At 50.6% G+C, this 13,055-nt stretch overlaps 1 protein-coding gene across 33 annotated transcripts in view; it reads right to left on the reverse strand.

The window, feature by feature from the left end:
* The window catches only part of clasp1a (cytoplasmic linker associated protein 1a), an 87,516-nt gene that overhangs the window by 24,770 nt on the left and 49,691 nt on the right, over positions 1-13,055 (reverse strand). For 17 of the 33 annotated variants that reach the window (XM_035409985.1, XM_035409968.1, XM_035409975.1 and 14 more), the window contains 9 exons: positions 12,901-12,960; positions 12,189-12,266; positions 11,744-11,911; positions 8,894-8,940; positions 8,440-8,610; positions 7,066-7,089; positions 3,304-3,411; positions 2,876-2,902; positions 1,921-2,082 (listed from right to left, as the gene is read on the reverse strand). In XM_035409985.1, the coding sequence (XP_035265876.1) occupies positions 1,921-2,082; positions 2,876-2,902; positions 3,304-3,411; positions 7,066-7,089; positions 8,440-8,610; positions 8,894-8,940; positions 11,744-11,911; positions 12,189-12,266; positions 12,901-12,960 (845 nt within the window). The remainder of the gene's footprint in view (positions 1-1,920; positions 2,083-2,875; positions 2,903-3,303; positions 3,412-7,065; positions 7,090-8,439; positions 8,611-8,893; positions 8,941-11,743; positions 11,912-12,188; positions 12,267-12,900; positions 12,961-13,055) is intronic. The other 16 variants (XM_035409980.1, XM_035409978.1, XM_035409969.1 and 13 more) reach the window with 3 other exon arrangements.

The raw sequence follows: 13,055 nt of genomic DNA on the forward strand, positions 1-13,055 counted from the left end.
CGACGGCCTTCCCGGACGCCGTGATGACAGCATTTCTCTCGACTGGGCTGACAACACACAGTGATCTCAGAAGAGCCCCACAAACACACACACACACATACACACACACACACACAAACACACAGATGGGTTTTGTAATGAAAGGGGGAGGGGCCGGTTAGCGCGGACGCCAATCGATCACACGGCCCAATCAATCACAGGGATGGAGATGGAGACGGGCGGGCTGACAGGACATCGGCTGTGGTTTATCTCCACACACAGAGACGTGACTCGTCTGAACGGGCCCAGGGAAAGCGCGTGTGCTCTCTGTGTCAGTCTGCAGAGGCCGGATAAACATCTTTACACAAACGACTTGTGGGAGAAAAATCTCTGCCTTCCATGAGCAGAAGGCCAGCTGACTGTTCGGGCACCGCTTTTGGAGAAAGTGCTCATCACGGAGGGGGAGAATGTTCTGGTTCTGAAAATAATCTGTCGTGATACTGCGATGCTGGCCCGTGATACTGTGATGCTGGTTTCAGAGCAGTGTTTGGACGTAACTGTGATTTCATACTTTGGAAAGTGCCTGTCATGGATGAGGAAAATGTTCAGGTTCTGTAAATAACCTGTCGTGATGCTGGTCCACGTTTCAGAGCAGGTTTAGGACATGACCGTGATTTCATACTTGGGAGCATCACACAGCGACGTGTGGGTTTTTTATTTGCTTATCTACACCTTGCTGAGGGGGGAGAGAGAGAGAGTGAGTGTGCATGGTGCCTGTGTGTAGCGTGTGTATAATGTGTGTATGGTGGGTGTATATGTAGGGTGTGTGGAAGATAATGTAAGTTGTGTGTGTAAGTTGTATGTAGTGTGCAGTGTCTGTGTAAAGTGCATGCAGGCTGTGTGCAGGGCATGTATACGGTGCATGCAGTGTGTGTGTAGGGTAAGTGTAAGGGGTGTGTAGAGTATTTGTAAGGTGTGTACAGTGTGTAGGGTATGTGTAAGGTGTGTGTGGTGTATGCAATGTGTGTAAGGTGTGTGTATGATGTGTAGGGTGTGTGTAAGAGGTATGCAGGGCGTGTGTAGGGTGTGTGCAGGCTGTGAGTATGGCGTGAGTAGAATGTGTGTAAGGTATGTGTGGTGTATGCAATGTGTGTTAAGGTGTGTGTGGTGTATGTAATGTGTGTAAGGTGCGTATAGGGTGTGTGTAGGGTGTGTGCAAACTGTGTGTGGGGCATGTGTAGGCTGTGTGTAAGGTGTGTGTGGTGTATATAATGTGTGTAAGGTGTGTGCAGGGTGTGTGTAGGGTGTGTGCAGACTCTGTGTGCGTATATGGTGCACGTAGGATGTCTGAAAGGTGTGTACAGTGTGTAGGGTGTGTATAAGGGGTGTGTGTAGGGTGTGCGCAGGCTGTGTGTAGGCTGTGTGTAAGGTGTGTAGAGTGTGTGTAAGGTGTGCGCAGGCTGTGTGTAGAGTGTGTGTAAGGTGTGTAGAGTGTGTGTAAGGTGCGCGCAGGCTGTGTGTAGGCTGTGTGTAAGGTGTGTAGAGTGTGTGTAAGGTGTGCGCAGGCTGCGTGTAGGCTGTGTGTAAGGTGTGTAGAGTGTGTGTAGGGTGTGTATAAGGGGTGTGTAAGGTGTGTAGAGTGTGTGTAGGGTGTGTATAAGAGTGTGTGTAGAATGTGTGTAGGGTGTGCGCAGGCTGCGTGTAGGCTGTGTGTAAGGTGTGTAGAGTGTGTGTAGGCTGCGTGTAGAGTGTGTGTAGGGTGTGTAGAGTGTGTGTAGGCTGTGTGTAAGGTGTGTAAGGTGCGCGCAGGCTGTGTGTAAGGTGTGTAAGGTGTGCGCAGGCTGTGTGTAGAGTGTGTGTAGGGTGTGTATAAGGGGTGTGTGTAGAGTGTGTGTAAGGTGTGTAGAGTGTGTGTAGGGTGCGCAGGCTGCGTGTTCTTACCCAGGCCCAGTCTGCTGGGGCTGGTCTCGCGGCTGCAGCCCTGGCTGCGGGGGATCTTGGTGCGCTTGTCGGCGGGCGTGGCGGCGGCGGCGGCGGCGGCTCGCGGGACCCTCCCGTAGGTGTGCCCCAGGAGCTTCCCCGGGGAGCTGGACCGGCTTCCGGCTGCAACCCAGAAACACAGGGTCCCGGGGGGCAGACACCCAAAAGCACAGGGGTCCCGGGACAGAACGCAGAGTTAGTGACTGGCTAAAGCTCCGCCCACCAGACACACTCTGCTCTGCATGCGGAGAGGTTCCTGCCACCTATCAAAGCTGAAGTCCCGCCCAGTGGGAGGGGAAAATGGACAATGCATTTTCCTCCCAAGTTTATCTGATGATGTTTTTAGTTGAAATTTTACCCTTGATTATTTTAATGAACTGCCCCCCCCCCCCTCACCACACTGATGGCTGACACTGCTTGAGATAACAATAAAAATGTTTTTTTAATAAAAAGTAACAACCTAAAGTCAAAACCGGGATTCTAATGTTTCACCCGTATGAAATGAAACAAACACTTATATGGGATTTAAGCTTTGATGGTGTTACAGACGATAAAAGTACTTGCAAGACAAACAAGGTGGGTTTTAAATCCGGGGTCAAACTGCACTGAAGAAAAACACAACAATGATTAAGACATAAATATCTCACACGACATTAACGACAACCAAAAAACAAGGAAAATAAAAAATAACAAAATACGAATAAAAGCAAAAGCAGAAATATCAGCGTGTTCCTGATGGCTGAAATAGAGATCCTCTACGATCTAACAGAACAGGCAGGTGAGCGAGAATGAGCCATGCTTGTCGGATGAGATCAGGACTGTGGACCAATGAAAAGGCATGCAGAGAAACCCCCTGCTATCCCGGGGGCGGGGCTAAGGGGAAGGGGCAGTTCTGATTGGATGAGGTGGAGCTTACCACCAGTAGGGTTAGCTGATCTGGATCCTTGTGTGAGAAAGCGAGTCGTGAGACAGTGAAAAGTAGTCAGTCATAAACAACGAATGAGACAGTTACCCAGCATGCACCGGGGTGAGCCACTGATTGGCATCTGCCAACCTCGGCATCTCAGAACAAGAATCAAGGAGTTAGCGGAACGTCAATAGCATGCTAGGGAGGGGGGGGGGGGGGGGGAACGGGTGGATCGGGGAGTGAGGCGGCAGTGCCTCCAATGAGGATGCAGTATGACCCCACCCCCGTGACAGAGGTCAGAGGTCAGAGGTCATACTGGCGGGTGAAAGACGCAGGATGAGAATGGGACTCGCGCGTGTGAGGGTGGCGAGTTCAGGGCTCCGTTTAGCTTTGCTCAGGGATGTGGAGGGAGGGGCAGGGAATGCTGGGATACTCACGCTGGGACTGCGACACGACCTTGGCCCGACTGCGACCCCTGCTGTCTGTCACAGCTGTGTTCACCCCGACCGCGCTGCCCGAACTCTGCCTCCTAGTGCGCACCCGTCCTGAGAGAGAGAGAGAGACAGAGAGACAGAGGGGCACACAGAGGGAGGGGCATAAACTCCATGCTAACATGTCACACAACTCTCTGGGAAACACCGCACATAGATGTGGACACCCAGGACAAATGGGTGAACATATAACACATCAAAACACTCGTATGGACATTTAACATCATAAATGCTGGCCACATCGGCATTTAACATCACTCATACACACTGGCCACATCGGCATTTAACATCACTCATACACACTGGCCACAACGGCAGATAACATCACTCATACACACTGGTCATAACGGCAGATAACATCACTCATACACACTGGCCACATCGGCATTTAACATCACTCATACACACTGGCCACATCGGCAGATAACATCACTCATACACACTGGCCACATCGGCATTTAACATCACTCATACACACTGGCCACATCGGCATTTAACATCAATCATACACACTGGCCACAACGGCATTTAACATCACTCATACACACTGGCCACATCGGCATTTAACATCAATCATACACACTGGCCACAACGGCATTTAACATCAATCATACACACTGGCCACAACGGCAGATAACATCACTCATACACACTGGTCATAACGGCATTTGACATCATTCATACACACTGGCCATAACGGCATTTAACATCACTCATACACACTGGCCACATCGGCATATAATATCAATCATACATGCTGGCCACATCAGTATTTAATATCACTCATACACACTGGCCACATCGGCATTTAACATCAATCATACACACTGGTTACATCAGCATTTAACATCACTCATAAACACTGGCCACAACGGCAGATAACATCACTCATACACACTGGCCACATCGGCATATAATATCAATCATACATGCTGGCCACAATGGCATTTAACATCACTCATACACACTGGTCACATCAGCATTTAACATCACTCATACACACTGGCCACATCGGCATTTAACATCAATCATACACACTGGTCACATCAGCATTTAGCATCACTCATACACACTGGCCACAACGGCATTTAACATTACTCATACACACTGGCCACATCTGAATATAATATCAATCATATGTGCTGACCACATCGGCATATAACATCACTCATACACACTGGTCACATCAGCATTTAACATCACTCATACACACTGGCCACATCGGCATATAACATAACTCATACACACTGGCCACATCTGAATATAATATCAATCATATGTGCTGACCACATCGGCATATAACATCACTCATACACACTGGTCACATCAGCATTTAACATCACTCATACACACTGGCCACATCGGCATATAACATAACTCATACACACTGGCCACAACGGCATTTAACATCAATCATACACACTGGCCACAACCACATACTGCCAGGAGCTTAGTACCAGACTCATACTACAGCTGTCATAAACACTGTACTCGTTTATGACAGACAACACTCCTTTATTAAAATAAAAACCAAGAGGCCTACTGTCACAAGTCGTCACTGGTGTGAGTTCACACACAAGTTAGCAAGCATATCAAGTTAGGGAGATATTAAACTTAATCACAGTTTCCAAAAAAAGATTTCACAACTTCGCAGTAAACTAAGGAGATGGTTGCACAAGAGACGACTGCAACAGAATCAGCACCTGACTGAAAGGGTCTGTTCAGCGGGCACTGAGAGAATCGCCGGTGTATTCAGATGTTTCTACGCGTCACATCTGGACGTTCTCACAAGCTTTTCCGTCAGGTGATTCTAAAACGAGCAACTTCAATAAAAGCAGTTTCCACTGCCTGACTCCAGTTACTGCTCTCACCAGCATCGAGGTCAATGAGCTGACGACCTTGACAAATCCCTCTCTCGCTATTGGACACTTTCATCCTCTCCTCACAGAAAGTGGGTGGGACTTCAGCCCTGTTCCCACCTGAATGACACATTCATTCAATCTAGGAAACTAAACGCTGTCTATCCAAATAAGCATCTAAATTCAATTTCGGCAGTGTTCCCAATTCTCAGACACAGCTGTCACGCTTGTTTTGTCTGTGAATTTGTGTGTGATACTCAGGTTAAAAAAAATACCCCCAAAAAATGTTTCGTTTTGCAACAGATGTTCTGAAAACAAAGCCATTAAACACATTGCTGCAATCTGTAAACACATCAGTTGAACCTTGTTCACATCTAGGCAAAACATACACACTCCTGTTACTATCAAACAAACTCACCCTTATTACATGCCCACATTGGAAATGACTAGTTTTCACCATGGGAGGGCGCAATGCTCATGCTCCTGTGATTAGGCTGCTAACTTGAACAGACTCGGTTAACCTGTACAGTTTGGAGTAAATGGGTAAGCAGTAAGGCTTCTAAGTCCCTATGGTGGAGGACGGCTGCCTAGAAAACATTACAGCACCAACCCCATCCAATATACAGAAAGAAAAGACACTGTAAAAATTGAGGGGGCTTTTCTGATTTTACTCTAAAACAAAATGGCAGATCGCACCGACAGTGTTCTCTAAGAGGGCTCTAGTCAGCGGAAACACGATGACAGGCAGCTATGACGCCTGGGGGAAACGGCAGCAGGAAAAACAGCAGTGGCTTTTCAAACCGAGGACCCTCATAGGGGTCCATTACACTGCCTGCACAGAACACAGCCTCACACACAAGTGAATACACTACTGCAAGCACTGCTCTCCACTGACCAGGGTGCTCTATGTTTTCAACACTGCTCGGAGGCCAGCAGTGAAATGTGTCCCATCTGAAATTCGCAGCAACATTTACACAATCTATTATGTGTAAAAGGACCATCGCACAGCCCAAAAAAGAAGCTAAAGTCAGTGTGTAGCACAGAGACAGCACAGCTAAAGTCCCTCAGAAGCGTGTGTGATCTGACATGAGGTCTGCTGACTGTGCCGTCTGTGGAATCGATTCTGCACTGACAAAGAGCCGACATTTCTCCTCACAGCCGCAGAGAGAGCTGCTTCTCTCAGCACCCCAAAAAGCTGGGGACCCCCACAGGACCCCACAAAGCTGGGGATCCCCCAAAGGACCCCACAAAGCTGGGGATCCCCCACGGGACCCCACAAAGCTGGGGCCTCCACCGGACCCCTGAAAGCTTGTATTTGGATGACTCTCCAACATCAGGAACAGCTGCATTATCAGGACACCCACAGACAGATAGCAAACATACACAAACAAATGAAAACCACTGAAACAGAGAAGATCACAAAGAATTCACTCATGATTTTACAACAAAACTGTGTCAGGGCACAATCAGATCCAACGAACATTTCCACAGGTTAACACAGTACCCCAGGGGCTAACGCTATTATGGACGTCAACATAAAGTGGAACCGCACTGCACGTTGGGAGAACAGGACAGGAAGTATGAAGTACGGTCCGAAAAGTGGAACCTGACCGCCGAAGCCGGGGCAGACCGTACAGGCGGAGGGGGGAATTTCGGCGCCGGAGACACTGATAATTCGGGGAGGGCGCTCGTGTGGGGGGGGGGGGGTGGGGTCGACACCATGCAGACAAGTCCATGCAGAGTTCTACGGATGAGCGCCGGGTGAGCGGCGAACACAGACCGAGGCGGGGGGCGAGGATGGGCGGAGGGGGATCCTCCACAGACCAGTCAGACAAACACGTACGCTTACCCTCGGGTCTACCCGACGTGCCGTCTTTGGGCAAAAATCAAAAGCAGCGGAGCGGGGAACAGTGTGGGGGCGGGAAGGAGAGGCACAACAGGAAGAATTAGTACCCATAAGCCAAGAGCAGTGTGTGGGGGGGGTGGGGGGCAGAGGAAATGAGCTTCACTACAACACAGGCCGGGATTCAGTCAACATCCGACCATGACAATTAAAAGCGAGGAATCGTTCTGTTTTTCTTCACAAACGAGTTCGTCGAGTTCAGCGATCGCTAAAACTAACTCGACAAACTGTGTTCGTGAAAAAAGTGCAAGTTTATTTGGAAGACAAAGTTTAGCACAAATGTTGGCTGAATGCAAGCCCTGAGTTATTTGCAGATTTGGTGAGAGGCGAGTTATGTGCTTCCTTTAGTCAACGTGAGTTCATAAGACAAGTTAGTGGCATAAAATGAAGTGAACTAAAACAGAAACAACATGAATATCAAACCTTGAAACTAGCAAAAAGTGTTGCCAATTTAAAACCCAAGTCTGACTTCACTGTTACCCAGTGTAGTGTAGTTCTCACAAATTCATCTTAAAATACAATTTCCTTCATGGTTTAACTGAACAGTGTAGCAAAGAAATGGTAAACTAAAGGCATACTATGCAGGATTTCTTAGCTTGTGTTTACAATCAAGGAAGTCTCCTTCTTCACACGCCATGGAAGACCTTCTTGCTGCCAGCTTCACATAGTCAGTAACGTTATTAACAGTACAGTTCAAACAGAAAACAAGCCAACTCCGCGTCACTTTTAGGCCCCTTGGTGAACTGCAATTAATGCCACTGAGGAAAAGCAATTCCAAGGTTAACTAGTTCATTAACAAGCCCTGTCAGCTTGTCTTTTTGGTTCACTGTATGTGGACTTCTTCGTTAGCTAGCACTGCACCCATCCCCACAAAGAAAACAGCACCACACCCAGAAACGTCCTAAACACATTTCAGAATAACAAACACAGGTAACGGTGCATGAATTCAGCGAAAGTGCGAAGTAGCATCGCTATTTCATAAATATATTCAAGGTAAAAATCCTGCATAGTATGCCTTTAAAAGAGGCTTTATCTTCCCGAGCAGCCCGAAAGACTGTTGTCCTAAACGATAAATTAGGGTAAACACCCAGAAAAAGTGTCGAAGCGCTTATCAGCGATAAAGCCCATCACCTGTTCCTCCCCATTGCACAGTTTAATGGGGACCGAGGAGGCTGTCAGGTTTTATTAATGTCCCGATCGGACCGTAAAAGCCAGCAATTTTCACATTTTTTCATCTTTAATTAAAACGTGAACTAAAGGGAGATTAATGGCACCCTCGCACTGTCTGTGGAGGGGCTGTGGGAGGAGGGGCGGCGTTACCTAAAGAGGCGTAGGACCCCGGGGGGAGGGCGGCGGCCGAGCTGAAGGGCGAGGCCGAGGGCACGGCCGTCATCCTGTGCTTGGCGCTGGCGGCGGCGTTGACGTCGATGTCGCTGCGGGAGCGCTGGAGGGAGCCGGGGGTGGACGAGACCCGGGGGGCCACCCCTTTGGCTTTGAGAGGGGTGGGGAGGGGGCAGGGGTTAGAAAAACCATCCTTCATACAACACACACATGTCAAACACAGAACCAGGCTACACTGAGGCAGCCTCTGTTACAATTTACCCACATCCTACTCAACATTTATATGACTGTATACACTGCATGCGGGGACGTGTTTTACGTTTTAAAAAACAGATTTGAAAATCAATGCGTTCTGCCAGCCTGTTCAGCAGTGGCCCTGGGGATATGACTCTTTTAAATCTCTGACCGAAAGATTGCACTGCCTGGTCCTTACTTCGGCTTATGCTGCTTCCAATGTGACTCTTGGCCGACAGGGGACGACTGTGGAGAGAGGAACAGAACATCACACTGGGGAAAAACTTCAAACTGTCTCGTCCTCGGACACACACGCACGCACACACACGAGAGCACACACCACACACACACACACACGCGCGCGCACACGCACACACTCCATGGTGGAACATCCAGCCTGCAGCACTGGCATGTAAAGATGTGTATGTAGAGATGTGAAGTGGTGTGGGGAGGGGGGAAAGCTGCGACAGGAGAATATACTTGGGGGACGGAGGGGTGGGGGGTGGGGGGGAGCAGTCCTGCACAGTCACTCTTCCTCTCTCACAGGGACTAGGCTGTGCAGGTCTGTCGATTTCAAATGAAAGCATTAGAGCTCTTCACTCATAAGCTAAGAAATACCACACAGATTTAAAAACGAACACTCTGGCAACCCTTCTCAGGGGGACCTACTGAAGCTTGAAGCCCACACGCCTCTGAATTTCTGTGACATTTTCCAGCCTGACCTTTCCAGAAGCAGAACTCATTTGTCGAACCCAGCATAATTACGGAAACTGATATTTATAAATACGCTTAATAAAAACCCTTAATGTACCGCGGGAGATTTCCTGCATACTGGAATGAAAGCAGAAGCACTGCCTGAGCGCATCTGAAAAGGCGCTACGCCACACCCCTGTAGAAGCACCCGGAATGGGGGGGGAGGGGCCGTCCGCACAGGAGCAGGGCTCTCCGCCCGCACATTTACCGACCGAGAGTAACACCCCACGGAAGACACGCCGTTCCAGTCGGGTATGAGGTCACCGGCCGGCGGTCAGAGGGGATCCATTAAGCAGACGCACGCATCAGTCAGCTGAAGTCAGCAGCACACGCTCACCCCTCTGCGGGAGGCCGGCCGTCCAGGTCACCGTTAAAACAAAGAAGACGGATCGGCCCTCATCGGACCCGTGCTCAAGCAGTCAGACACCGTGGTCTTACCGCCGAACAGCCGAGGACGCCGCATGGCGGTTTTCAGAAAGATATGAGATCACACGCCAGCTGAACGGGGGGAGAGGGCTTTAACTGTGACCGAAGGGCTCGCCGGCGGCCGCCGAAAGCCCGCGAACGTCCCAGAGGCCTTCGAGTCTGCGGTCGTTACGGCGATGCCGGCGGCGAAGCGGTGCGTCGGGGGGGGAGATTAGCCGCCCTTCCGGCGCGGGGTCGATAAACGCTCCCCGCGGACGCAGGGGGGGTTCTCCTCCTTCGTTAACCGTCTCCCCGTCCCCCGCACGCCTGCCCCCGCCCCTTAGCGCTGGAATTTGACCACGGTTTCGCCCTAATGTGGCTGTTTATCACGGTGCTGTTCTGTTCTGTACGGTGAAGGGCTGGACGGATGCCACAGATTTATCACCGCTGTGTGAATGAGCTTCACATCTCGCCCTTTACAGCTCTTTAAAGGGCTGTTTACGGTGCCAATGCACATGCTAACACTATGAGCACGCTAAGACTGCGAGCTCGCTAACACTATGAGCACGCTAAGACTGCGAGCTCGCTAACACTATGAGCACGCTAAGACTGCGAGCACGCTAACACTATGAGCACGCTAAGACTGCGAGCTCGCTAACACTATGAGCATGCTAAGACTGCGAGCACGCTAACACTATGAGCACGCTAAGACTGCGAGCATGCTAACACTATGAGCACGCTAAGACTGCGAGCACGCTAACACTATGAGCACGCTAAGACTGCGAGCACGCTAACACTATGAGCACGCTAAGACTGCGAGCACGCTAACACTATGAGCACGCTAAGACTGCGAGCTCGCTAACACTATGAGCACGCTAAGACTGCGAGCACGCTAACACTATGAGCACGCTAAGACTGCGAGCATGCTAACACTATGAGCACGCTAAGACTGCGAGCACGCTAACACTATGAGCACGCTAAGACTGCGAGCACGCTAACACTATGAGCACGCTAAGACTGCGAGCACGCTAACACTATGAGCACGCTAAGACTGCGAGCACGCTAACACTATGAGCACGCTAAGACTGCGAGCTCGCTAACACTATGAGCACGCTAAGACTGCGAGCACGCTAACACTATGAGCACGCTAAGACTGCGAGCACGCTAACACAGGGAGGACGCTAACACTAAGCACACTAACACCATGGCATGACACGTTAACACTGAGTACACCAACGCTACAAGAACGTATCACTGTGAGCACATTAACACTGTTAGCACTCTGACGCTGTGAGCACACTAACACTGTGCTAACCCTGTGAGCACATTAACACTGTTAGCACTCTGACGCTGTGAGCACACTAACACTGTGCTAACCCTGTGAGCACATTAACACTGTTAGCACTCTGACGCTGTGAGCACACTAACACTGTGCTAACCCTGTGAGCACATTAACACTGTTAGCACTCTGACGCTGTGAGCACGCTAACACTGTGCTAACCCTGTGAGCACATTAACACTGTTAGCACTCTGACGCTGTGAGCACACTAACACTGTGCTAACCCTGTGAGCACACTAACACTGTGCTAACCCTGTGAGCACATTAACACTGTTAGCACTCTGACGCTGTGAGCACGCTAACACTGAGCACACCAACACTGAGCACATTAAGACTGTGGGCATGCCAATGCTGCAAGCATGCTAACCTTCAGCATAGACATGACACAAGAGGCTTTAATGAGCAGGAGCACAATCTGATCACATAAAACACAAACAGCAAGCTGCAGCTACACTTGGGCTATAGCTGGGGGAGAGGGAGGGGTGGGAGGCGGACGGGAGGGGTTTGATGTGGGGCGGGGCGGGGCGGTGCAGGTGAGGGGCGGGGTCTCACTTTAGGCTCTCCTGGGAGCTGGAGGAGGAGCGGTCAGACTGAGGCAGGGACACAATGCTGTCGGAGCTCTTCAGGTGAGACTGCAGGGCCTTCTGATAGGACGACTCCAGGGCCTGGAACAGGTGCTCCGCCTCCCTGCTGAAGTGTCCATGGAAACCCCAGTAGCACCTGCAGGCAGCAAGGGGGAGGGGCCAGCTGAGTCACAAACTACACTCCTTATTACCCCCAATTAGGAAAATTAGCAGCTGCCTGAAAGCACCCCAAATAAAAAAATGCTCGGTACAGAAATGGAGAAAATAGTTCATGACTGAAAGCTAAATAACAACTGTGCATTTAATCACCCAGGACCTCACCGATCCTTTTCCTAAGAGAAACTCCAAACTTATTTTAACGTCCAAAAAAAAATTTTTTTGTACAACAAATAAATGGAAAGAAAGGGACTCACTTCCGGGCCACGGACCGGGCCTCCGAGTCGGCATCGTGGATCCCCTTCTTGATGGTTTCGGTCAGAACCGCCACGTGCCTGGGACAGCAAGGAAACATCGCTGAGGAACCGAACCCGACCCGTCCCGTCCCGTCCCGACGCCCCTCTTTTTCCCTACAGGACGCCCCGGCTTCAGAGCTGCGGCACGGCGCGGGCAGTTCCGGACGCTTCCGCACCGCGATCCGGCTCTGGCGGGGGGAGCGGCCGCGCGGCGCGCTTTTAAAGGGTCTCTGGCGGGTTTCCATGGAAACCTCCTCGGGACGCATCGCTGACTAGCTTGGCCGGCCTGCCCCTCTCTCATCAATCTGAGCCGCGAGGGCTCATTGCTCGCCCGCTGAGCCGGTGCCCCATTTAGCGTAGCGCCCCGACAGCACTTATTCCGCTCGGAGAATGCAAGCATCGGGGGCAGAAGTGTTGGAACAGCAGTCTGATATTTCCGGGCTCATCCGTGGGTACAGAATTGGTGGGGGGAGGGGGTGCTGGTCATTACATGAGACCAACAGCCTTTTAAAGGCTGAGAGGATCGGGACATGGTGGTAAAGGTTCATAAAGGCTTGCCATGCCCACCCAAACACGCTCCCTGGGTGTATTTTTTCAGTGCCTCTTAAAGGCAGAGGAGACGGGGGTTCGGTACAGGGGGGCGTGGCAGTACGGAGTGACACGGCGATCTCACCTCTCCAGCGAGTGCGTCTGCCACTCCTGCAGCAGCAGGTCCAGGAACTCATAACAGCGCCTGAGAGCAGAGAGAGAGCCTCAGTACAGATAGACAGCCACAGGACAGACAGACAGCCTCAGTACTGATGTTTCCCAGAACAAACAATAACACCC

The sequence above is a fragment of the Anguilla anguilla genome, chromosome 3 (genome assembly GCF_013347855.1).
Source record: "Anguilla anguilla isolate fAngAng1 chromosome 3, fAngAng1.pri, whole genome shotgun sequence".
Lineage (NCBI taxonomy): Eukaryota > Metazoa > Chordata > Actinopteri > Anguilliformes > Anguillidae > Anguilla > Anguilla anguilla.